The sequence below is a fragment of the Chanodichthys erythropterus genome, chromosome 17 (genome assembly GCF_024489055.1).
Source record: "Chanodichthys erythropterus isolate Z2021 chromosome 17, ASM2448905v1, whole genome shotgun sequence".
Classification (NCBI taxonomy): domain Eukaryota; kingdom Metazoa; phylum Chordata; class Actinopteri; order Cypriniformes; family Xenocyprididae; genus Chanodichthys; species Chanodichthys erythropterus.
In genome coordinates, this window is record NC_090237.1 from 34347206 (window position 1) to 34374993 (window position 27788).

Below are 27788 nucleotides of genomic sequence, written 5' to 3' on the forward strand. Positions count from 1 at the left end.
TAATGCGGTCTGCTCTGGTTGAATATGACACATCCTGTCAAATGTCATAGATCATCCTGGAATCCTGCTGTTCGATGCACATGGAAAGTTTGTATACTGCATACCTGCAGAAATAGTAAAGGTAGTATTCTGAACACACATTCCCATACAGTGTAGTGCGTGAGCCAAATATGATTAACATGTTAAAGTTGTAAACAAGCATGTAGCTAGTAAACCCTAATAAGGAGGTTTTATGTTATTCTGTACACAAAGCACTGTATTTGTCTCAGAACTGTTTATTGTATGTCAACTAAATTATTACCACTAAAAATGAAAACTCAGAATTTTTTTCAGAATCAAAGTGTATTTTGATATTTGACTGCATTTTTACAAAATGTATTTGTAATATGTAGTTCTTTGTATTTCATTAAAATTATTACTTGTAAAATAATGTCATGTACGTTGGTAATAAACTAATTTAATAATTATGTATGCGGGATGTTAAAATAAACTACAGAAGTGTTGTTCTCTTTGATGAAATCACAAATTCTTTTATGCTTCTTTTCCTTGGCTGTTTCCATGTAAAATGTTCTTCTTTCTTTTAAAATAAAAACATTGATAATAACAGTAAATGTTTCTTGAGCAGCAATCAAATCAAATGATTATTAAATGCTGCTTTTTATTTTTACAGAACAAAAAAAAAAAAAGACATGCCAGGGGCAATTACAACTTTATTTACTACTGTAAAGCGGTCTGAACTCGACAAACAGAACAGAATAAATGAACTGAAGAACATTTTTGTCAAAGAAGGCAGAGCCACATACCTATTACGTATTGCCATGGACCAATGCTAGAACAAAGGTGTTTACCATCAGCTGGAGCAAACTTTTCCATAAAGTTCACTGTGGCAAGCTGTTATGAACTCCTAATACGAACCCCAAAAAATATTAGTTTCAAACAAGAAAAAAAAACATTGATTTTCAACATATTAGAATAATTTCTGAAGGATCATGTGACACTGAATTTGATGTTTAATCAAATAAATTCAGCCTTGGTGTGACTATGACTATCAGTTTTATGTTGTGTGACCAAAGGTTAAAGATGACATTGTGCTGAATGTGAGTCTGTGTCCTTCATAGCCCAGGCCTTCTGAGGCATCTATTAAATTATAAGGCATTATATTAAACTGTAATATTTCACAACATTACTGTTTTTACTATATTTTTGATCAAATAAATGCAGCCTTGGTGAGCAAAAGAGACTTCTTTCAAAAACATTAAAAAAATCTTATCTAACTAAAAAATCTTTGCATTTGTAGACTGCAAGAAAGACCTTTTCTCAGATTAAACCATTAGACCACACATGAATTGCACATATCCCCAAATGCCTTTTAATATTGTGAATCTAGTTTAGCTCCCTCTTCTGGTCATAGTAGCTCATTCCCCTTTAGTGGAGTTCTGTGGCAGCCAGTCCATTGCAGCCTCTCTGCCCACTGTCCAGTCGCAGTAATGCGCACCTTCCCAGGATCAAACCTCCAGTACTGCTGCTCCTTAAAGAAATACAGCTTTCCATCTGGCCGAGTCAAAACCCCATTTATCCCCTGTGGAATACCCTTCCAGTCCCTCAGAGAACGAGGGTAGTACGGCTCTATGCTAAGAGATTCAAGATTCAGGACAAAGTAGTGTGACCCTTTGAAGAGCACCATATGGCCCAGGGGCTGGTAGAAGAAGGCGCAGTCAGGGTGCTTCGGTAAGCCCAATTCACTGTTCTTCTTGGGGAATCCAGGGTCCAGATCAGAGCTTGAGTAACGCCACATCCGTCTTCCTACCAGGAAAAAAAAATGTGGAGATGAGTTGAGATAATGCATCTTCAAAAGGCACAGTTTACCTAAAATTACCTTTACTCGCTCTCAGGTTTTATTAACAAATTAATAATAACGAATTATACAAACACTATATAGTAAGTTTACCCAGATACGCACTCATGTAAAATGATAATATATAGCAAATCTTAATTGCCGATTGTTTATATTGTCGCAAAATGCGTTATCTACTATATTATTGCACAGCTCTCTATATAAAGATGGATAAATACAGTACACTTGTAAGTCATGTTGTATCATTGTAAAACGTAAACTATATTATCTCCCAACTCTAATTTACTGAATGTGACTATAGGGCATGAAGATATTAAGATATTAACCTCATGATTTACTGTAAAGCTGCCTTGAAACAATGTGTATTGTGAAAAGCGCTTGTGAAAAAGCAAGTCATCTGACATGACTTGTATGACTTGTATATTTGTAGACTGTTCACAGTGTTGTTTTCCACACAACAATAGCCTGTCAGTGAAACCTTTAGTTCTCATTTTAGTTTCTACATACTAAATTAACTTTTTTGGAACTTCTATAAGACTTGAGACTCTGCTGACTCCAATATGAGAGCAGCGACACACCTGTGCATAACAAAAGTGTTTGTAGACATGTTTTAAACACAAAAACGGCAAAAGCAACAAAATGGACAGATTTCCAAATACCAGGGGCCTCATGTATAAAACTTACCATAGATTTCATCCTAAGTGTGCATACACACCAAAGCTAGATTTTGCGTGTGCAAAAGTTTTCAGATTTATAAAACCATGCATACACCAGAACCTGTGCAAAATTCCCTTTATAAAGTCAGTGGAAGATGCATCTCCATGCTGTCTCTTCCCTGAAATATTCACATATGGAGCATACAATGCCTTTTACTATGCATTATGTCATCTACATATCATGCATATTCCATCTACGTGATACCATCCACGTTATAGACATTAGGATAATATGAGATCCGGACTACATTACATTTTTAAAAATCATTTGGTATCCATGCCTTGTTGTAGAATAAATAAATCAAAATTGTATAAAATACATTTCAGAGAAAGTTGTCAGAGAAGAGTTATTCTCCATCTTTTCCACTGGCCAAATAGTATTTTTAATTGCTTTAAACAAATCAAATTTATGTAATTTTGCCTGCGAAGTATTTTTAATGGAAGCAGATAGGCCTTATTTTTTGCAGTGTAAATAATTGTCTGACTCGCGTCACTGACAAAACATTTTAAAAATAAAACGTGCATATCTTACCGTTTCCTTCAAATTCTATCCTTCAAATACAATGTTTTTTTCATAATACTGGGAAGTAAGGGGTCATCATTAGGCTACTGTCTCTCTGTGCACGACACCAACAGCACAATTGCGTGCAGCAGAGGTTGCAAAACTGTGTCATCAGACATTGATCACAGATCACGAGTCCTTCTGTGTCTGTTAATATACTGTTCTATGTTGCTAGGCCATCGGCTTAGACGGAGTCAAGTGAGCATTAATGATCATTATGTGTGCATATACTTTGTGTACACCCATTTTTGCGTACACAAAGTATATCCCCTGCAGTTCTCCAACTCTCTGGCACAGGAGAAAGTGTGTACACCTGCTCAGACCCTGACGTGGCGCAAAGCACTTTTCAAAGACTATTTTTATAAATATGAACGTTCATAATTCTGGGAAGTATCATGGATGTTTTATAAATGAGGCCCCAGATGTGCCCTGGACAAAACTGCACTCTAGAATAGGGGGGGAAACAGTCTGAACTTCAGAAGTATTTACATCAGCCTACCTTTAAAGAAGTAGAGTTTGCTGTCCAGTGGGGAGAAGGCAGCTGCTTCAACAGCCAATGACAGCTGCGGCCAGCGTGTCTGAAGTGGAAGAGGATCGCTCACACTGCCATTAGATACCGTCCAGAAATTATGGCCCTGAAACACCAGCACTGTCCCATTCTCATCTACAGAAAAACAACAGCTTTACACAGTTCGAGGGAAACTGTTTATGTGTCAATTAAAATGTCTAGCTCTTACCGATGGTGATGGCATCAAAGAAACCCTGGCAGTAGTGGGGTGTGAGGGAACCTCTCATATGATCTTGAAAAATCTTCCACTCCGGCATGGCCCATCTCAGAGAATGTCCCGCAAGCTGCTTCACTGTATCCCCAGGTGGTTTACCTGCACACACATAAAGAATGCTAATCTGTATGACACTGGTGCACAAAGGTGCTACCCAGTCATAAAAGTGTCTATTTAAGTTAAAGTTTTAGAAAAGTAAAAGTGACGTGACATGTAGCCAAGTATGGTGTCCTATGCTCTGCATTTCACCCATTCAAGTGCACACACACAGCGATATAGAACACACACTGTGAACACACACCCGGAGCAATAGGCTCCTCATGTGTGGGTAATGAGAGTGGAAGAGAGCGCTGTTCATTTAAAGTGGGAACAATGCCCAAAACTGAGATTATTTAGAAGAACAAAGTAAATGTTGCTACATATGTAGTGGTGTAGTGTAAAAAAGTGCTTGCCCCCCTCCTGATTTTTTTATTTTTTTGCATGTTTGTCACACTTTAATGTTTCAGATCATCAAACAAATTTAAATATGAATCAAAGATAACACAAGTAAACACAACATGCAGTTTTTAAATGGTTTTTATTATGAAGGGAAAACCAAATCCAAACCCACATGGCCCTGTGTGAAAAAGTGCTTGCCCCCCGCTGTTAAAACATAACTTAACTGTGGTTTATAATACCCGAGTTCAGTTTATCTAGCCACACCCAGGCCTGATTACTGCCACACCTGTTCGCAATCAAGAAATCACTTAAATAGGACCTGCCTGACAAAGTGAAGTAGACCAAAAGATCCTCAAAAGCTGCACATCATGTTGAGATCCACAGAAATTCAGGAACAAATGCAAGAGGTAACAAAAGACCCCACAACAACATCCAAAGAACTGCAGGCCTCACTTGCCTCAGTTAAGGTCAGTGTTTATTCATGACTCAACCATAAGAAAGAGACTGGGCAAAAATGGCCTGCATGGCAGAGTTCCAAGATGAAAACTGCTGCTGAGCAAAAAGAACATAAATGCGCATCTCAGTTTTGCCAGAAAACGTCTTGATGATCCCCAAGACTTTAGTGAAAATGCTCTGTGGACTGACGAGACAAAAGTTGAACTTTTGGAAGGTGTGTGTCCCATTAAATTGGTCGTAAAACTAACACAGCATTTCAGAAAAAGAACATCATACCAACAGTAAAATATGGTGGTGGTAGTGTGATAGTCTGGGGCTGTTTTGCTGCTCAGGACCTGGAAAACTTGCTGTGATAAATGAATTCTGCTGTCTACCAAAAAATCCTAAAGGACAATCTCCGGCCATCTGTTCGTGACCTCAAGCTGAAGTGAACTTGGGTTCTGCAGCAGTGATGATCCAAAACACACCAGCAAGTCCACCTCTGAATGGCTGAAGAAAAACAAAATTAAGACTTTGGAGTGGCCTAGTCAAAGCCCTGACCTCACTCCTATTGAGATGCAGTGGCATGACCTTAAAGAGGCGGTTCATGCTTGAAAACCCTCCAATGTGGCTGAATTACAACAATTCTGCAAAGATGAGTGGGCCAAAATTCCTCCACAGCACTGTAACAGACTCATTGCAAGTTATCGCAAATGCTTGATTGCAGTTGTTGCTGCTAAGGGTGGCCCAACCAGTTATTGGGTTTAGGGGGCAAGCACTTTTTCACACAGGGCCATGTGGATTTGGATTTTGTTTTCGCTTCATAACAAAAACCTTCATTTAAAAACTGCATGTTGTGTTTACTTGTGTTATCTTTGATCCATATTTAAATTTGTTTGATGATCTGAAATATTAAAGTGTGACAAACATGCAAAAAAAAATTTTAAAAAATCAGGACAGGGGCAAGCACTTTTTTCACACCACTGTATATGTAGCTAGTGTTATGTTAATATTTGAAACAACCCAATAAATTCATTAAACATCTCGCCCTTGGGGATTTAAGACAGGTTGGAGGTTATCCTAACTTTAAGTTATTTACAATGATTTTTAAGCACTTTCTTTTCAGGAATATGAATACTTCTTAAATTTTTTCTTAAGAACAATCTTAAGAAAAAAGTTAACATTATTAAGAAAAGTTTTTGGGAATACACAATATATATATTTTTTATTTTAAGTTAGAAAATAAGAAGAAAATAGCAGTTAAGAAGAATTCTATTTTTAAGAATGACATAGTTGCAAAGTTATTTATAGTCAGTAGAATGTCTGTTGGGGAGCATAAAATAAGTAGAATGTCTAAAGTGGACCATCGAAATAAAAGCATTCCCAAAAGTAAATAAAACATCTGATATAGATGGCATAAATCTGTGATGTTGGTGGAGGAAAGGAAATCCTACAACATTTCCTCTGATAAACAGGATGAAGACACACCCACACAAATATTTGTGTTAGCAGCAGATAATATCTTAAAAAAATTGTTTTGAGATGCCGCATTTACATGTACTTGTGTTGGCCTCATTTTGCTTTAAGGATGAATGATAAAATATTAATATTGTAAGCACTATATATATAATATATATATATGTGTGTGTGTGTGTATGGATCACGGAAAGTATCAAAAGGAAGGAGTGCTAGGGGGGTATGATGTATGCATTAATAGCATATCTGAATTTTTCCTGGAAGGCTAAAAGAAAGATCTGCCTGGCACACTCATTGGAAGGTATTCTTCAGTTCTTTTGGTAGTGTTGGTATGTGCGCTGAAGATGGATGGTTGTAAGTCTTCTCCTGAAAGCACTGTGGCATGTGTAAACCTGCCTGACATATGCTTAAGAAACAGCTGACAGTTTCACCGGCCTGGAACTGTAGTTGTGTTTGTCTTACTATCTTTCAGTGTAAATCTCTGTGTGTTTCACTACAGTCTGGCAAAATTAGCTGTATTCATTGTCACGCTAGGTAAAGATTGCTTTGTGTGAAAATATCAGGAAAGGTTTCATGATTATGAGGAACTGGTTACATTTGCAAATGGTTGGTGCATTTGTCATCTGAAGAAGACAGGGCAATATTATACCCCAAAATCAACAGAAAAAAGGACAGTCCCTTTCTCATTGCTGTGATGATCTTAATTAAGACAGAAAGCTCTCAGTCTAAATCTAAAATATCTTAAACTGTGTTCTGATGATGAACAGAGGTCTTACGGGTTTGGAACGACATGAGGGTGAGTCACTTATGACATAATTTTCATTTTTGGGTGAACTAACCCTTTAATATCATGGAACAATATTTTAAAATTAAAATTAACAAATAAAGTCCAAACAAAGGAACTAGACAAGGCGATAGGATAATTAACAAGACACAGGTGGATCAAATGAACTAATGAAACAGACTGGGGAAAACTAGGTCACAGAAACACAACATGTAACATTTCGACCCCCTCCCGGGAAGGCACGTCCTCGCGCCTTAACAAGACCCAGATGTAACGGACGAGCCCACGTGCAGCCGATGGGTCCTGGAGACCGAGAAGGAGCCATAGTGACGAGCATCTGAGGAGGAGGCGGGCATCCAGAGGGCAGAGGCTGAGCCGGTGGGACCGAGAATGTAGGCGGAGCTGGAGGGAAGGAGGAGCCAGACGGGACCGTAGGTGCAGGCAGGTGGACGGCTGACCAAAGCGAAGCCGGAAAGACGAGAAGAAGCCGTATGGCCGATGGTGTCCGGTGGAGCCGAGGGAGGGAGGAGCCAAGGTGACACAGAAGTGTTGACGGGCTAAGGTGGAGCAGGGGGCGTGGAGGCAGGGGATCCTCTTGAATAGATGGAGTGGAGGGCCTGAAGATGCTTGAAATCCTCACCTGGCATGTGGGACATGTCGAGCAGCTGAAGGGCAGAAGTGATGGTGGGGCTGAGGAACTGGCTGAGAAACTGGGTGACAGAGGAGGCGGGAGAGGGAGGCTGGGTGGGCAGATAGGGAACTCAGGAGACGTAGGAGAACTGGAGAACGCTGGAGAATGGTCCTCAGGAAGCTCAGGAGATTCATTAAAAACAGGGAAATCAGGGGAATGGGAAATCACCTCTCCGAAAAAAATCAATTAAATCAGCCATAAAAATGTCTTTCAGTTCCTCAGAATATTTACTAGTGTCAGTCAGTTCAACCTTCGTGGTGGCATTGTGGGCAGAGCTTTCCTCCCAGCCCTTGAGCTCCACGAGTACTCCCTCAGCCTCGCATGATGTAACCGGCTCGCACACCTGGTCAGAACCTTGCTGTGAGGAGGGCTCCACGGCGATGGTACCGTCTGACCTTGTCCTCGGTCCTGGCTCATCCATCGTGGCAGGCTGGCCTCCTCGGTCTGTGGTGGGCACGTGAAACATCTTCGTTGAGACGTTCATTGGTGTTGGCTGACTGGCTTCTGGTAGTGGAGTGGGGCTGGTGGCGAAGTCATCCTCCGCGGGGCTGACGGTGATAGGAGAGTCATTACTCACCAGCACCCACTTCACGAATGTGGCAAAATCCTTCCGAGGACCGCTCCCCGGGAGGCATGCCCGGGACCGCTCGCATAGGCTAGAGATGTAGAACACGCAGAGCGAGCAGTCAGGATAGTGTGTGAGGCATGCCAACTCCAAAAAAATCCAAGGTGTGGGATTCCAGGGAGCGGTCCCTCTGCTCCAGGCATAAAAGGGCAACAGCAAGGTCCATGGTGACGGACAAAAGTAAAAATAAAGGAAAACGCCGCAAAAACTGTACCGGTTGGTTCTTCTGTTACAGTTGCTGGTGTATCAAAGGCACAATGACGACAGAGTAGTTAAGGAGTAGAGTTTAATCACGGAAACACAATATACACATCAGACATAAACGAGAACCGACAGCCAATGGCAGGAAGACACAGGGTATATATACACAACTCAAACAAAGGAACTAGACAAGGTGATGGGATAATTAACAAGACACAGGTGGATCAAATGATCTAATGAAACAGACTGGGGAAAACTAGGTCACAGAAACACGACATGTAACAATCCTTGAATATGGTCCTAAAATAGAATCCATGCAAAATATAAAGTGTTTTTGAGATACGTTCACCTAAAAATGTTTTTTTCATATGTTGTAAAGACTATATGTTTTAAGAAATGCTGAACTAAAGAGGTGTTTGTGTGTCAGAGGCAAACACTGCATGAGTTATAGTGATTCTTCTGTCTTCTGTTGCCATTAATTGGGATTAAGACTTTAAAAGGCCCTGTCTACACCTGATATTAATATGCGATTTGGTCGATTGGATCACAAGTAGACGAGGGAGACCCATACCCATTTACACCTGGTGTTTTAATCTGTCTCTTTTGTCCACTTTCAACCACTTCTGTCCTGATTTGTTTGAGGGGAGGATCTATGGGCGCATAAATATATGGGTTTTTTTTTTCAGATCTTTTGATCTAATGGACAAAATAAGCTCACAAATTTACATATGAATGCACCCAGAGAGCATCAACTTTCATTTCTACTCTTATAGCTGCAAAACAAGAATGGTGGGAGAACATTGTGCTTGGTATGTTTTTCGTCTTCAAACCAAACTTGGGTCTCCAGCAGACAGTTTAAATCCCATCTGGTTAGCACGCTTCCCATAATGTTTACGCATTATGTCAGTAGGCAGAGAATAGGTGGTCTTTTGTGGCTGTTCGAATGCATTCGATCACATGAGCGTTTACACTATGAAAGCAGTCTAGTCTAGAAGTGTTCAAAAGTTGACAAACTCAAAACGTTTTACACCTTGTTTACACCTGTATTTAGCATCGTCCACTTGTGATCCAAACCACCAAAATGCATCTTAATACCAGGTGTAAACAGGGTCTAAGCTAATTTATATTAATTGCTGTTCATACTGTTGGCCATTTGTCACCTGATGGAGGTTAGATTTCTTGCCACTGTTTGCCTTCGACTTCTTTAGTTGGGGCTTTAAAGACACTTATTAGTGTCTTTGATGTTATTGATAATACACAATATTATTGATTTGACTGCAATGACAACAAAACTGGAACTGACACAAACTAAATAACAACACTATTGTGTTCTGTAGAACTGCTTATAGTTGAATTGAACTTGTTTCATAATTGACCAATTTATTGTTTAACTGAACTGAATCAACATGGAAATGACTGAATAATGACACTATTGTTGAGCTGAATAATGACACTACTGTCTTTTTAGAGCTGCTTTACAGTAGAAAATGAGTTTGTCTTTCATCTGATGAGGTTTGCATCATTGATTTTCTTGCTTATGAAGCTGCTTTGAAACAATCTGTATTGTATAAAGCGCTATATAAATAAAGGTGACTTGACATAAGGATACTTTACATCATATAAGATGCACATATTTCTAAAAGAAAAGGCTAAAAGCCTAACAGTTTCTCAAACTTTCTCACAATAGTCAGCTTTACTATCACTGTAAAAGACATTGCTACTAAAGACCAGAGACCTATTCTTTGCAGCTAAATGATAATATTGAAAATAATATTACAAAATAAACACTTGCACAGCTTTCAAACAAGAAAAGAAGGGCTTGTTTACCATACAGTTGTTGTATCGCAATGATGTCATCCCAGCTGAGCAGCACTTTAGAACCCATCTTCTTATAGTATGGTGACATGAGCGCATGACGAACAGGTGAATGAACCAAACCCAGAGTGTGGCCAATTTCATGGGCCGTCACAAGGAACAGGTTGTGTCCTTTAAGACCATTCAGGGTCCAGCGTTCAGACATATCAAAATGAGCTTCACCACGGAATGGGAAAAATGCATGAGCCAGGGTGCCACCTAAAGAATGTAAAGAAAGAATCCTAGTTGAAAGACTGTGTATAACAAAGTCCCTTTAAGGCAAGTCATTTCACTCGGCGGCCATCTTTGAAATGCCTCTAAGGCAGCTGTTTCAGTCATGCATGTTCATCTCTTTCTCCAAAGCTGTTCAACAAGCTTACAATTAAATTTCATATTTGAAATCCCCAATGAAATCTGACAACAGCTGTCTCTGGCTATTGTTTCTAAATGCTTAAACACTAAGTCATGACAAAAAAAACAAAACAAAAAACAGCATGCTTCGGGCCCCACCCACGGCCACTGACATGCAATCCTGCATTACCATAGTTTCTGCAACCCATCCCAGTTTCCCAACCTCAGCAAGTTGTATGTTGTCCGTCATTTTCTCTGCGCTCAAGCAGATTTACAGACAACAATGTCTTGTAAGCAATCCCGGTGTTCTGTTTTTGGATGTAAGAGTGAACATTTTTTTCCCAACATCTGGATTAGTTTTATTTTTGAAGGTTATGCGCCCCAAAATATACATACATTTGTTAATTTGTTCACAAATCATTTCACTCCAGACTGCTTTGTGAATGAGGGTCAATGCAAATGGGGCAATATAAAACACAGGTTTTGCTAAAAAGTTGTTACTCAAAGATTGATCAGTACCAACTGTTCGTGATCCAGAGCGATACTGGTTACAGCAGCAATGAAGGTGAGAGCACGCACTTTACTACAGTTCATCTGAGTTGTTTTACGGATATAAGATTGACCAGTTTATTAAGCATCACCATCAATAAAAGAATAAGGTCTGTATATATTTGTTTACTGTTTTTGTGTAATTCGATCGCTGTATATGTTGATGATAATGCAAGGGAAAGAGAGTTTAATGTGCACTTGTTGTAGTGTGTTTTATTCAGCTCTTATGGTGATTTTCTGGAGTGAAAATGGACACTTCATCTTTTGTGTGATGTACAATAAACTTCATAAAACTCATCAGTAAAGTTTTGGCCATCAATTGGACAGGGTCCGCTACAACACGCTTGTACTAATAGTGGATAAAAGCAAGATGACAACATAATTTATAACCGTATTAAACTAAAGCATATACTCTCTGGCTCTGTAGATATCATTGTCTAACTCCAGTTCGAACTAAACACCATGACTGACAATTTCTGACATTTTCAGTGCTTGAGATCATCCTGTTTGTTTGTTGCATGTGCTCTTGAAGCCCCGCCCTCTCTTGAAAGGGGGCCAGAAGCAGGGGACACATGCAAAAAAAGGCGTGTTTTTGCTCACCCCCCAAAACTGGCCATTTTAACATGCTGTAAAAAAAATATCTGTGGGGTATTAGCTAAAACTTTATGTAAAAGCATGGCACAAATGCTGTCCATAGACATTAGGTTAAAATAACATTGAATAATCTTTTAAGACAAGAACTATCCAATTTAATTTAGAAAGAAAGAAAGAAAGAAAGAAAGAAAGAAAGAAAGAAAGAAAGAAAGAAAGAAAGAAAGAAAGAAAGAAAGAAAGAAAGAAAGAAAGAAAGAAAGAAAGAAAGAAAGAAAGAAAGAAAGAGAAAGAAAGAAAGAAAGAAAGAAAGAAAGAAAGAGAAAGAAAGAAAGAAAGAGAAAGAAAGAAAGAAAGTTTCTTTCTTTCTTTCTTTCTTTCTCTAACTAACTCACCTGGCCCATCAAATGCATTTCCCGTCCCATCATTATGTTCCCCTTCAAAGAAGGCCAGCCGGATGTCGGTGGGACCCTGCTGGAGCTCCTGAAAGAGCAGCCCGGACACATTACTCCAGAGCTGAAATGCTGTGTTCACAGCCAGATGCACTTGACTGGGAGAAAGACTCCGTGGCCAGTTCATGATACGATAGGTGAGGTGACGTTTGTGCCATTTCTCTCCTATGGAAGTATGAACAAGTATAAAACCAACGCATTAATAATTGTGAATTTTCATCGGAACATTAGCATTTGTGAGCTTTATTCCATCTGAACAGTGTTGAGGTTCAATTATTTTGTTTATTTGTAAATGAACACTGAAATTAATTTAAATTTTTATGGTAACAGCTTCTTTTTATAGTGTGTTGGCCTGTATTATTACATTTAATAACTATAATTCATTGAGTTACTCAATAACATTTCAAACCTCTTTATACATCTTCAGTTAATACATATACTTAATTTAGCATTTTACATAAATGGCACATTAAAAAAAAAAAATAATTGTTTTACAACAAAGACCATCATAGTTTTATTAAAAGACAAAATACTCTCTTCATTAGTGGACAGCAATGTATTTAATCATGTCTTGACAGATTTCTTTGTAAACTAATTATATAATATATATTATAAGTGCACCATAGTTTTACAAATGAACTGCTTCTGTGTATTTATTTCCATTCAAAGTGATTAGCAAAAACAAAGTTCCCTTTCGATACTTCACTCGTACTGCGTATGGGGAAAGGTCTCCCTTTTTCCCCGCTGCTGAAGCCTTTTTCAATAACGCAGTGTAACTGCACCGTCATTGGTTCACTCATAGACAAGTTGTTGAACCAATGGCGGCACGGCATAGCTGCGCGGCCTATGGCGACAAAGCGCGCGAATATTCCCGCCGAAATGTACGGGGTATAGGGCTATATAAGCAGGCGTTTCGCCATAGGATTTCAGTGTTTTCTCCTTCAGCGACGATATCTACTTCTCTTCGCTGATCTCCGCCTGAAGCCGAAGAAGCTCGCCGCCTTCTGCTCTCGCCGCCGTCTGAAGTGGCTCTCGCAGCGGACTCGCCTGGACTCGCCGGTGGAAGAAAGCGCCGGCGCCCTCGCGGACTGCAGCTTCTAGCACTGTCGCCGAGCCGCCGCCTCCCGCTTCCGGCTGCTTCCTGTGTGTCCTCTGCCGCCATCCGGCGCGCCGCCTGAGAGCTTCATCCGCGGCTTAAACGCCGCTCTAAAAGAGCGAATTTCAGCGGTTTTCACCGCTCTAAGAGCTTCCGCGGCCCTCGCCGCTCTAAAAGAGCCACCCAATTGCCGTTTTCACGGCAGCGGCGTCTCACGATGCCCCGCCACTCATGTGGTACTTGCAGGGCCCCCCTGCACGACGACGATGGACACAGCGAGTGTGTCGCTTGCCTGGGCAAGCCCCACGCAGACGGCGCGCTCGCTTGAGACTCATGCCCGCACTGCGAGTGTATGAGTCTCGCTTCCCTGCGCTCGCGGGTCGCCTTCTTCACTGAGGGCGATCTCGCCGCTCGCGCCCTCCCGTCTCCTTCCTCCCGCGAGCCGGTGAGGAAAAGACGGCGGGGTAGAGCGACTCAGCGCCAGGAGTTGAGCGAGCTCACGCCAGCCCAGCCCCCGCGTGCCTCGCCCTCTCCTCCCAGGGAACTCTCTCCCGTTCTGTTCTCTCGCCCTGAGCAGCGTCCCTCCGCAGAAGCGAGTGACCTCGTCTCATTCGGGGGAACAGACGACGAACAAGACGACTCCATGTCTCTTGCGGCTTCCGAAGCGGAAGGTTGGGCTGGCGAGCCGGAAGACCCCGCTCCACCGCCTCCCTTGGAACCCATCGAGCATGGCCAGGGCATGGATGCCGAGCTCTTCCGCATCCTGTCTAGGGCCGTTGAAGAGCTGGACCTCGAGTGGGCCCCTCCAGAGGAGCCGTCTCGCAGCCGCCTGGACGGATGGTTTCTGCCAGGCCGCCGCCAAGCACCTCGCCAGCGTTCAGCGCCCTTCTTTCCTGAGGTCCACGAAGAGCTGACGAAGTAGTGGCGCGCTCCTTACTCTGCCCGCCTCCACACTACGCACCGCTCCGCCCTCACCGGCGTCGACGGCGCCGAGGAGAAGGGATATGAGCGCTTGCCACCCCTAGATGAAGCGGTGGCTGCTCACCTCTGTCCTCCCGCGGCTGTGGGTTGGAAGACGAAGAGGGCCCTTCCTTCCAAGCCCTGTCGGACCACCTCTACTCTGGCTGGACGGACTTACACCTCGGCGGGCCAAGCTGCCTCTGCGCTCCACACCATGGCCATATTTCAAGTATTCCAGGCCAAACTCCTCCGCTCTCTGGATGAGTCTGGAATCGACGCGCCAGCCTTCAAAGATCTCCGCAGCGCCATGGATCTTGCCCTGCGAGCTACGAAGGCTGCGGCCCAGGCCATCGGTCTGGTCTGGTCGTGTTGGAGCGCCACCTGTGGCTCATCCTAACGGAGATCAAAGACCTAGACAAGACGGCCTTCTTAGACGCCCCGGTCTCGCCTTCCGGTCTCTTCGGGCCTGCAGTGGATGGCTTCACTGAGCGCTTTACTGCCGCGCAGAAATTGTCTCAGGCTATGAGGCATTTCTTGCCTAAGCGCTCCAGCTCCGCTTCTGCGTCTAGCTGCCCCAGGACTGCGCCGGCTCAGCAGAACAATCCAGCCCCACCTGCAAAACAGGCAGCGCCGCCCCAGGAGCATCGCCAGCGCTCACGCCCTGCGAAGCGCCCTCCCTTCCCGAGGCGCCAGGGACCCCGGCCCAGGATTGTGCTGGACCTGGTGCCTCCGAAGACGTCCTGATTCGTCGGACAGGAAGAGGATGGGGGACCGTCCCGTTACGACGGGACCACCCCAAAAGCTCCCACAAGTAATTTCCCCTCCGCCTCGTTTATTTCCGGGCGCGGGAAACATACTCCAAGTGACAGCTGGGCCCACACCTGTTGCGCCCACTCCTAACGCCGTTTTCACGGCGAACAAATTTTTACCTCATCACAAAAAGAGCAAATTTCCTCTTCCACCCCTCGTGGTGTACGACCCTCTCAACGGCGGTCTGTCACCCAACATTATTCAACCCCTAGCCACTCGGGCCGAGGCCTGGCAGGCCATCCCCGATGTGTCAGAATGGGTCATGGGGACTGTAAACCCGTGCTCCTCAGCCATCTACAATGCCTGGGTCTCAGGGTCAACTTAGCCAAGAGCTCCCCACTCAACGAATCTCGTTTCTGGGAGCAGTTTTCGACTCGGTCCGTATGACGGCAGTAGTCTCGCCAGAGCGCGCCCTGGCAATTCAGCAGCTCACGGCATCTGTCACGAACAAAGCCTATCTCCCTCTGAAGTTTTTCCAGAGGCTGCTAGGGCTGATGGCTTCCGCCTCCCCGGTGCTGCAGCTAGGCCTTCTTCGGATGCGGCCTCTTCAGTACTGGTTGAAGTTCCGGGTTCCTCCCAGCGCATGGCGGCACGGCCGCCTATGTCTCAAGGTCAATCGGGCCTGTCTTCTAGCCCTGAAACCTTGGATGGATCCAGTATGGTTCCAGCGCGGAGTCCCTTTACGGGCGGTCTCACGGAGGACGGTGCTCTCAACAGACGCCTCCAACTTGGGCTGGGGCGCTGTGTGCGAGGGCAGACCGGCCTTCGGCTCGTGGAGCCACGAAGAAAGCCATCTACACATCAACTGTCTAGAGATGCTAGCAGTGATGAAAGCCCTTCAGTTCTTTCAGGCTTACTTGACGGGACGTCATGTTCTAGTTCGGTCAGACAGTATGACGGTGGTGTCATACCTAAACCACCAAGGCGGTCTTTCGTCCAGCCGCTTATGCGCTCTGGCGAAACGTCTGCTGGAATGGGCTCTTCCGAGGCTTCAGTCGCTCAGAGCGACTCATGTTCCTGGCAGGAACAATCTGGGTGCGGACATGTTGTCACGGAGCAACATCCCCTCCGACGAGTGGATGCACCACCCCCAAGTGGTCCTCACAATCTGGGAGCTCTTCGGGAAGGCAGAGGTAGACCTCTTCGCCTCAGAAGACAACTCTCATTGCCCAACATTTTTCTCGAAGGAAGTAGATGCTCTGGCCCACACATGGCCCAGCACGCTCCTTTATGCTTTCCCTCCGATCGCCCAGGTCATCAGGCGTATCAGAGAAGACCAGCACAGAGTCCTTCTGGTGGCCCCGCTCTGGAGGAACCAGGTTTGGTCCTCAGAGCTATTCAGGCTCTCTCTGAGAGCCCCGTGGCCGATTCCCCTGAGATGGGACCTCCTCTCTCAGGCAAACAGAACAATCTGGCACCCACAGCCGCAGCTCTGGGCTCTGCACCTCTGGTCCCTCGATGGGAGCCGACTAGCCTCCCCGAGGACGTCCTAAATACCATTTCTCAGGCTAGAGCCCCGTCTACAAGGCGCCTCTACGACCAGAAGTGGTCAGTCTTTGTTGATTGGTGTTCAACACGCAACATAGACCCTGTGGAGAGTGACGTATCTTCCATACTGTCTTTCCTCCAAGAACGCTTGGAAATGGGGCGCTCCCCTTCCACGCTTAAGGTTTACGTAGCAGCCATTGCAGCATTCCACGCTCCTGTTGCTGGCCAATCGGTGGGACGAAACGGGCTTGTGATCCGTTTTTTGAGAGGTGCTAGGCGTTTGAATCCTCCTCGCCCTCTCACTATTCCCTCCTGGGACCTCTCGTTGGTCCTCAGGGCCTTGAAAGGAGCCCCATTTGAACCAATGGGTTCAGCCGACCTCAGGCCCCTAACGCTAAACACCGCTCTGCTACTAGCACTAGCATCGGTAAAGCGTGTTGGCGATTTGCAGGCCCTCTCCGTGAACCCTGCATGCCTCGAATTCGGGCCTGGTGACTCTAAGGTCGTTCTGAAACCTAGGCATGGCTACGTCCCTAAAGTGCTCTCAACTCCGTTTAGAGCTCAGGTCATCTCGCTCTCTGCTCTTCCTCCCTCGGCGGACGAACCAGAGCTGCAGCTACTCTGCCCAGTCAGGGCATTGAGGACCTACATAGACCGATCACAGTCTTTCAGACAGTCGGATCAGCTTTTTGTTTGTTTTGGCGGCCGCACCAAAGGGTCTCCGGTCTCGAAACAACGCATTTCCCGTTGGATAGTGGATGCTATTAACCTGTGCTACTCCTCACTGGGCACTAATTGCCCCATAGGAGTCAGGGCCCACTCCACTAGAGGAATGGCTTCCTCGTGGGCTTGGTCCAACGGAGTTTCCATCCAAGACATCTGTGAGGCGGCCGGCTGGTCTTCGCCGTCCACCTTTGTCAGGTTCTATCACCTCGATGTCCCGACCTTACAAGCTCGGGTCCTGTCGGTGTGATTAGCGGCCTTCAACAAGTCCCGCTTCACGCCACCATAGGAAGTATCTTCCTTCAGTGTAACCATGGGTTCGGTTAGGCTTTGCCTCCGCTTGTCCTTTTGGCCCCCCTCTGGGTTGGCCAAATGCAAGCTATATCGTTCCCAGCCGTGGCACGGCGTGGTTGAATTCGTTCCCCATACGCAGTACGAGTGAAGTATCGAAAGGGAACGTACTCGGTTACTAACGTAACCTCGGTTCCCTGAGATACGGAACGAGTACTGCGTCACTTGCCGTGCCACGAGGCTGCGGCTCAGGGTCGTCGCTTCAGTCGATTGACACTGAAATCCTATGGCGAAACGCCTGCTTATATAGCCCTATACCCCGCCCATTTCGGCGGGAATATTCGCGCGCTTTGTCGCCATAGGCCGCGCAGCTATGCCGCGCCGCCATTGGTTCAACAACTTGTCTATGAGTGAACCAATGACGGTGCAGTTACACTGCGTTATTGAAAAAGGCTTCAGCAGCGGGGAAAAAGGGAGACCTTTCCCCATACGCAGTACTCGTTCCGTATCTCAGGGAACCGAGGTTACGTTAGTAACCGAGTACGTTTTCTATTATAGTGCCACAGTTTGGCCGATTTTCTACAGTGATCGGGAGGGGACATGTTCCTTTCACTTAGTTTTGTCGTGGCCACGACATATTAACTCGTGGGAACATGATAATATGTTGTGGCCATGAGATATTAATTTGTAGGAACATCATATTAATTTGTGGGAATGTCATATTGACTTGTGGGAACGTGATAAGTCGTGGCCACGAGATCATTGTTTCAAGGGAACGACATCCTTATGTAGTGGCCATACAATGTAAAATTGTGTCCTCAAGATACTATGTTGAGGGAACGATATATTTTTCTTGTGGCCACAACGTCTTTTTGTTGAGGGAACAACATAATTTCTCATAGCCATGAGTTAAACGTGTAAACAACCTGCGCAACCATAGCAACCTGGAATGATCAGAAATGGATAGGCCTATAATAATATTTATTTTTAATTAAGAATGACAAAATAAGGGTGGAATTAAGAAATTATTATTTTAATATATTATAGATGTATAAATAGATGGCCACAACTTTACATTGTGTGGCCGCGGCATAAGGAAGCTGTTACCTCGATAAATGATCGTAAAAAGATTGTTGAATACTTTAAAAACAATGTTCCTCAATGTCAAATTGCAAAGGCTTTGCAAATCTCATAATCTACAGTGCATAACATCATCAAAAGATTCAGAGAAACTGGAGAAATCTCTGTGCGTAAGGGACAAGGCCGAAGACCTTTATTGGATGCCTGTGGTCTTCGGGCCCTCAGACAACACTGCATCACTCATCAGCATGATTGTGTCAATGACATTACTAAATGGGCCCAGGAATACTTCCAGAAATCATTGTCGGTAAACACAATCCGCTGTGCCATCTGCAGAAGCCAACTTAAACTCTATCATGCAAAAAGGAAGCCACATGTGAACATGTTCCAGAAGCGCCGTCGTGTCCTGTGGGCCAAGGCTCATTTACAATAGACTGTTTCAAAGTGGAATAGTATTAATAGAGCCCATTATAATCAATGATATTGACTACACTGGATGCGGTGCGACGCGAGTCAGGCGACAACAGATTCCCGACAGTAAACGGATTCCCTGTACTGTTTCTGACGTAGTCCAAGTGGTCGGTTTATCGCATAACAGCTTTTAGCTGTTGCGGCAGTCGTGTTCGGTGTAGACACAGTGATAATATTAGACGGCACCACGAGACGAAGATCTATTTCAGACGCTATGAAAATAAATGGCCGCGGGCGCAGCCAGTTTTGGTCCGCGGGCCGCCAATTGCCGACCACTGTTTTATACAGATGCACCGATGTGAATCGGTGAACCTTACCATCCCTAATTTATACAGTAAGTTCTTGTGACTGGATTTCATTAGATTTCACCACGGAAATCATATGGCTCTACATGGTATTTGCAGTATTAAAGAGAGTTATTTTTGTGAGTTATATATTGTTGTGTTGTAAAGTTGTTTCCATTAGTAAAAGAAGGGTATGCTGTCTATACATTGTACATAGTGCTTCAAGGCCATTGAATAGACACAGCAGCTGTTTTGGCAGTTTTTGAAAAATACATATCGTCTCGAAATTGAAACCGGTTTACTGTATCAACTGGTTTGCCCAGCACTACTAGGGACTACCCTTGTAGCTTCAGATGCAATGTTCAAGACGGTCAGAAACTCTGGCGTGGCGTCCATGACAGCTGAAGACACTGGCGTGGCAGCCATGATGGCTAGAGACTCTGGTGTGGTGGCCATGACGTCTGGAGACTCTGGCATGGAGGCTAAGATGGCCACCGGACCTTGATGCACTCTGCCCTCCCCCAAAAAATGTTTAGGGGAAGGATCCTCCTCTACCTCCACCCAAGTGAAGGCAGATCCACAAAATTGCAAGAAAAAAAAATCAATAAACTGTGCAAGGGTCCAGCTGGGGTGTTCTCATGGCAAATTTAGGCTAATTTCCAGATCAAGTACACTATATCAAATAGAACAAAGTTTACACAACGGGCCACAGAGAATACCTGCTGAGTTCATTTTGTGGCCTGAATTTGCTGCTAGAACCATCTTGTGGTGAGTTGTTCTGTAACAACGGTGGCAAGGATGAGGTGAGGCGTGGATCTAAATGCACCAAAGACAATGGTAATCAAACCAGGGATGGGGAACATAATCCAGACAAGCAACAGGAATGCAAGCAGCAAAGACAACGACTCACAAAGACAGACTAAAGCCTGGGACACACCAAGCCAACTTTAAAGAATTAATGACGATGAAAACCGACGATGTTGTCACCTTGCGTTAGCTGCGTGTGGACCAATCAGCAAATCAGAACATAATGTCAAGTCAAGTCACCCTTATTTATACAGCACTTTTTACAATGCAGATTGTCAAAGCAGCTTTACATTGATAATTGGTATATAATTTTTCTTTTTAAAGAATAGTGTCAATGCAGGCAGATCAAAAGCACTGTTGAATAAATGTCATGGATACTGTTGTATATCAAATGTCAAGTCAAATTAAATTAGGGCTGCACGATTAATTGTATTTTATCACGATAACGATATTTGCTTCTCTCGATTGATTTTAAATAATCGTCACAATATTGGCCCACTCTATGAAAATGAACATAATTTGGAAATATTGGAAGTAATATTAGGAATTTTGCTGTTTTATCTTTTGAAGTTCCTAAAGGTTTTAACAGTTTTCATAATGTTGATCAGCTAGAAATGATTTTTCTTTGCTTTACGAATTTGCCAGGCAATTTGAATCTGGTTTGTCTTATCGCAAACGAATTGCTTTAAAATCTAATATGAATACATATTACAAAGCGCTCACCAAAACCATGTTTTGTATTGATTTACCATCTAACGAAGTTATCATAGTTGGTTAAATTTAAGTCTTTGTGCCACCTACAGGCCTTTTGGGTGAAGTGTAGGTTGGTAAAGAACTTGCAAAATAGCCATAGTTTCATTACTCTTTTGATAGAATAAACATGATTAATAATCGTGATTATAATTTTGAGGAAACTGTGGCACTGGCTGTCGTGTTGATGATGTCTTCACAATGGATGATCTAGTCGACTCGATCTCTGCTGATACTTCAGGGCTGCGTTGTGGTCATGTCAAGGCACCGGTCCTCGGTCTCATCTGGAAACGGCCCCGAATCTGGATGACTACGGTAAACCTTGGGATAAACAGAAAGACTAAGACTAATATTAGCGTAGATGGCATTCTTTTTCTGATGTAACAAGTACATCTGGTGTTATAGGAAGTGTTCCCGGTTCCGGCTGAACTAATTTATGCAGCCTAATAATCCTTTAACGGATTTGAAAATATAAATATATAATGCGTTATGTGTATGCCAGGTTAAAGGGATGCTTTTTTAGTCTAGATTTAAACTGACAGAGTGTGTCTGCATCCCGAACAATGCTAGGAAGGTTGTTCCACAGTTTAGGTGCCAAATAGGAGAAGGATCTACCGCCTGCAGTTGATTTCGATATTCTAGGTATTATCAGTTGGCCTGAATTCTGAGATCGCAATAAACGTGAAGGACTATAATGCATTAAGAGCTCGCTTAGGTACTGGGGGGCTAAACCATTTAGAGCTTTGGTAAGTAATTAACAAGATTTTAAAATCTATACGATGTTTAACAGGAAGCCAATGCAGTGATGACAGAACTGGGCTAATATGGTCATACTTCCTAGTTCTAGTAAGGACTCTAGCTGCTGCATTTTGTACGAGCTGTAGTTTATTTATCAAGCGGGAGGAGCAACCACCCAGTAAAGCGTTACAGTAATCTAGCCTTGAGGTCATGAACGCATGAACTAACTGTTCTGCATTCTACATTGAGAGCATATGTCGTAGTTTAGATATATTTTTAAGATGGAAGAAAGCGGTTTTACAGATGCTAGTAACATGGCCTTCAAACGAAAGATTGGTATCAAAGAGCACACCCAGGTTCCTAGCTGACGACGAAGACTTAACAGAGCAGCCATCAAGTGTTAGACAATATTCTAGGTTATTACGTGAAGAAGTTTTTGGTCCAAAAATTAGAATCTCTGTTTTTTCTGAATTTAGAAGTAGGAAATTACTGGTCATCCAGTTTTTTATATCAGCTATGCATTCTCTTAATTTTGTGAATTGGTAAGTTTCATCAGGGCGTGAAGAAATATAGAGCTGAGTATCATCAGCGTAACAATGAAAACTAACGCCATGCTTCCTAATGATATCTCCCAAGGGTAGCATGTACAGAGTGAAAAGCAATGAGTCCAGACAATGAATATTGGGAACTGCAGTTCATAACATGATAAAGGAGACAAAAGGAGTGCCGTCTGATGGGTATCACCGGCACTCCAGCGAACAGGCGTGGCACAAGACATATGTAATAGTTCATAAAACTCTTTTTTTTAGATTAGCTTATTCTAATTGATATAGCTTTTGTGTTTTTTTCCCATTTATCGTTCGTGTATCTTATTATTCGTGTCCTTGAGTGTCTTGAAAGGTGCCCAAAAATAAAATGAATTATTATTATTAAAATCAGATCAACAAACTAGGAGCTTGAAAAAGGTTCTTCAGAAAATGCAAAATGGCAGAACAATATTATTGACAGAACTTAAATCAAAGATATATATATATATATTTAAAGGTCTTGACCCAAGGAGTCAGGGTCTCTGACGAACATACACAGAAAAAAAAAGACAAGAAGAAAAAGAAAAATCAGGAGGAGCAGAAGAAGAAGAAAAAGAACAAGGAGGAGGAGTAGGAGGAGAAGGAGGAGAAGAAGAAGAAGAAGAAGAAGAAGGAGGAGGTGGAAGAGAAGAAGGAGACAAAAATGGATTAGAAGAAGAAGAAGGAGGAGACAAAGAAAGATAAGAAGAAAAAGAAAATCAGTACAAACACAATATTCATTAGTGCCTGAAGCTTTAAAAATGTGTTGGATGTGGGGAATGATGTGTTGATGAGTTAGTCAGGTTAATCGTAGCTTCATGTTCTAAATCAGTGAAGATATAGAAAGAATTTTAAAAGTTCAGATACTTCCCTTTACAGAGAAATCTAATAGTAGTAAAAAAAAAAAAAAAGTGTACAGTGCACTTTTAGTTATTAAGAAACAATTCTAAAAATTCTCTCTACAAAACTTCCTAAACTGACGAGAGCTAAGCTCAGTAAATAATTAGCCTAACATGTGACTGAGGTTTTGTGAATTGGACACATAATTACAGACTTCAAAAACACAAATAACACAGTTGTCTGAGGTATAACATGCTTGGATTTTCTCTGTTATAACATAACCCATAATTCATATTTTAGGGCACATTATAACCGAACTAATATTAACATTAAAGAAAACAGCTCAGTGTTGTTGTTGTTTTTTTTAAAGTGTTATTTTTTATTTGTTTGTCTATTAAATCCCTTGATGTGTGGTTACTGTTTTGCCTCAAAACTGTCCAAAAACAATTACGAAATCCAATAGAGATAACACAAGTTGTGCTGTGTATTGTGACTGACAGCCAATTTTTGATTTATCTGACCTTTGCTTATACTAGTGGACCTGTCCATATATTGTCATCATGAGACAGTATAAGACAGTCACTACAGACTTTGTTTTGTAGTGAGAACTGACATCAGGTACTGACATGAATGCCCACATACTTAAACCAATGGTGCTGCATTCCTGAAGTATTAGCACATTTTCAAACTGACAGGTCTGAATTTACGATTTTCGTACCCCTGCCAAATCACACATACACACACTGAGCATTTATTTCAACAGCTTGAAAAATATCACCAAACCAGCCTCTGTTAGAATTATTGACTCTGGCTGTCTGTTATACTATATCTCACACTAATCTGAAATATATCATATTTGAGATTTGGCCATATGTGTATGTTTGTTCTAATCCACTCAATTAAAATGTCTTCTGCAAAACAGTTCTCAGTGCCAAAGACCTGACTGAAAACAGTGAAGCAGAGTTTTATGAACTTTAGCTCTTTTAAGTGTAAACAAGAGGCAAACCGTGTGAATTTGCCTGTTTGAGTTTGTGTGGTGAGACAACATACACAAGAGGATGTTCTAACCTGTAGACATGTATACACTTGGCATAGACAGTAATTTTGAATACCACTGTATTTAGCCATTATTAGGCTCAGAATTACACCACACCCAGCAGGTACAGAATTACCTCACTCCATGCAGATCCATTTCATCAAAGGACTGTTTGACTGAAAATGTTGTGTCTACTATCATCAAATCAGTGTTTTTTTAGTAAAAAACAATGAAAACAATGACCTGCAAGCATTCTTTAAGTTTTTGTCAGTTGTTAAGATGTGTTAAGAGCAATTTGCACTAAGAAGTTTGCACTCAATTGAAGTTCTGGTTCTCAGTCTTTATTGCGGCCCTTTGATAATGAAACGTGATGTGTGGAACTGAATGGGATTTCAGAGTTTTAGGCCCCGTTTCCACCTGGTATTCAGATGCGTTTTGGTCGATCAGATCACATGTAGACGAGGCAGACACGTACCCGTTTCCACCTGGTGTTTTAATCTGTCTCTTTTGTCCACTTTCAAACACTTCTGTCCTGATCTCTTCGAGGGGAGGGTTTCGATCTAATGGACAAAATAAGCTTGCGCAATTTACATATGAACACGCCCGGAGACGACGAAAAACAAGGAGAGCATCAGTTTTTGTTTCTGCTCTGACAGCCACAAGACCAGCCGAACGCAGTGAGTGCGTGTTAGGAATCAGGAACGGTGAGAGAACATTGTGCTTGGTACGTTTTTTGTCTTCAAACCAAACTTGGGTCTTCAGCCGACAAAGTTTTAATCCCATCTGGGTAGCGTGCTTCCCTTAATGTTAATGCATTAGGTCAGTAGGTGGAGTGCAGGCAGTCTTTTGTAGCTGTTCTAACCTATTCGATCACACTACGAAAGCAATCCGGTCAAATGCATTTTCAATTACCTCTGGAAGTGGTGGAAAGCGGACAAACTTTAAACATCTTACACCCCATTTACACCTGTATTTTAGTATTTGTGATCCGATCCACCAAAACACATCTTAATGCCAGGTGTAAAAAGTCAGTTCTCTAAGTGCCCAACACTTAGAGAATGTCTTCAAACATGCGAGAAATAAACAGGTTGGTGAATGCGTAAAGCGTCTTTACTTGTCTGAGTGTAGCGCTTCTTACGGAGATGCTGCTCATGCCTCCCATGTCTGCCCAAGCGGCCTGTGAAGATACTGTTGACCCTTTGGCTCCAGGAACTACGGCTACCAACATCTTTAACCCCGCAGCGGGCAGATGTCATCTTCTCCAGAGTGGCACTGTCCAGCCTTCCAGTGACAGGTAGCTGAGACAACCACTGAAACTCTCTGAAAAAAAGAAAAGGCCACATGAAGGAACAGCTGCACTTCACTAGTCCAGTAACATAATTTCTCTGGACCATCCATAAGCTGCAGTTATGATGTTTCTGATACGATTTTATACCAGGTTAATATGATGAACTGACGCCCACAGTGTGATCATACAGTTGTGATGACTAACAAAGTTTGCTAATTGAACAAATCAAGTCAGCTTAAGCTTCCTACTCCTATCTTTTTAAAGGTGCTCCATGTAAGTTTTTGAATGTACTAAAGCATAAAAATACCATAATATGTTTGCAGATATATGCTCAGTTCACATATTCATTTGACTGAAAACCACTGCTACAGCCAGTTATTTTACTTTGAAAGTTACATTCCGTGTCGGAACTGTAATTATCTTACAGTGTGTAAGTCTCCTCGCCTTCCAATGTCAATTGAGCTTGTTCCTGTTGCGTGTATTCAAACTGGCATCCCGCTTGAGCATCTAGTCTGAGGAGGAGGGTGCGGGGCAAACAATATTTTGAATTTGGACTGCAGTACCCATTTCAACCACTAGCTGTCATTCTTACATAGAGCACCTTTAAGTACGAAGGACAAAAACAAAAGTAGCTCAACTAGAAGAGCATGGCGCTAACAATGTCACAGGTTTTACCTGATGGCAGACTTGACTTCAGCTGTATGATGTGTTTCATTCTCCTTTTGCAGGTATCCATATCGCTCCAGAAAACCCTGCACACACATACATCATGTGCCATACACCATTATTACTCCCATTAGCCCTGTGACAGCAGCTCAAATCTACCTCAGAGATCACTAAAATCAGATATATCAGTGCATTTACTTATTGAAAATGGCAAATTGGTGGCACTGTAAACAAAGCATATTTTGTAGTAACATAGACACAACAGTAGCCAACACCAATATATAAGCATTGTTCGAGATAATTGAAAGCATTTGTTGTTTCCTGCATGAAACAGGAAGGTCTGTGGAAAGATATGGGCCTCTGTGCTTCTGAAATACTGATGCTTTAAGATGGCCTTTACTTTATTGTGAATCCCCTAGACGGGAATATCGAATGACCATCCAGAAAGGGATTAAAAGAAGCCGTTTCAATATCATTTGACGATGTATAGTACTATATCTTTCTGTAATGCATCTTATTTCAGACAATAGTTTGTACAAACTAAAGGAAATGTTTTTTGGTTTTTACATAAGAAAGCCTCAGTTTTTGAACGTGTGTGTGTGAGAGGAGATGTCTCGGTCAGGTATTGGCATGTAAACTGCATATTTGCTTTTAGTGTAGGTGCAGTGCACTTCTGAACCACCCGGAGGTCACAGGTAGGATGAGAGTAGAGAAGGTGCTGGAATTTGTTGACAGATCTGCAGTGAGGCACTACATAATTAAAGTAGTGGAAACAACTTTATAGAGAAACCAAGAATTCAACAGGTGCCGCTTTGCTCCAAAACACAGAATCATTGTACATCATTTTAACAAATCTGCCAGTGTGTAGTGGGGATAAGAAACTTGCAAACTAACAAGTATGATGGAACCTCAAATTATTATGATATATTTTCTTGATGTATTTACTGTTTGATTGTTGCAAATCTTTTCAGCTAAGCTAGCTATCATGTACATTTCTCTCAATTCTAGAGACATAAGCAGTTGAACATCAGAATGTAATTACAGTGCACTCACAATGAAAATGCTCCCTTGGGTTCATTGCTGATTTTATGGCTGTGCCAATTATACTGACCTCATAACAGGCTAATTTTCCATAGCTGAAAGCAGGACAATTCATGTCTCCAACATGTTTGTATGCATTTGTATAACTAAAAACAATTTACTTGAAGACCAAAAGAGGCATAGACACTTTCAATAATATAAAATGAATAATTGTAGGTTATATATATATATATATATATATATATATATATATATATATATATTCATTAGCTGTGTATTTTAAATTTAAAATATAACCCTTGTCCCAATTTAAACGCATCAACGGCAAAGAATTATTTTGGGACGAGTTACAAACAAGATAATTCGTGGATAGCCACTCTTACCTGAGCCTGAGCAGCTGTGGAGATTGGAGAGCTCACAGCGGTCTGAACGCACAGCACCATTGACAGCAGCACAAACATCTCTTTCTGTGCACTGTGCGCACTCTTTAT

At 42.6% G+C, this 27788-nt stretch overlaps 1 protein-coding gene across 1 annotated transcript; it reads right to left on the reverse strand.

The window, feature by feature from the left end:
* Positions 1-1405: 1405 nt before the first annotated feature.
* Positions 1406-27758, reverse strand: mmp28 (matrix metallopeptidase 28). Its single transcript, XM_067365915.1, has 8 exons — positions 27687-27758; positions 26266-26342; positions 25417-25622; positions 12306-12527; positions 10393-10638; positions 3871-4014; positions 3633-3797; positions 1406-1803 (listed from the first exon to the last, which is right to left on the reverse strand). Exons 1-8 carry the CDS (start codon positions 27756-27758, stop codon positions 1406-1408), a joined length of 1530 nt encoding a protein of 509 aa, XP_067222016.1.
* Positions 27759-27788: the final 30 nt, after the last annotated feature.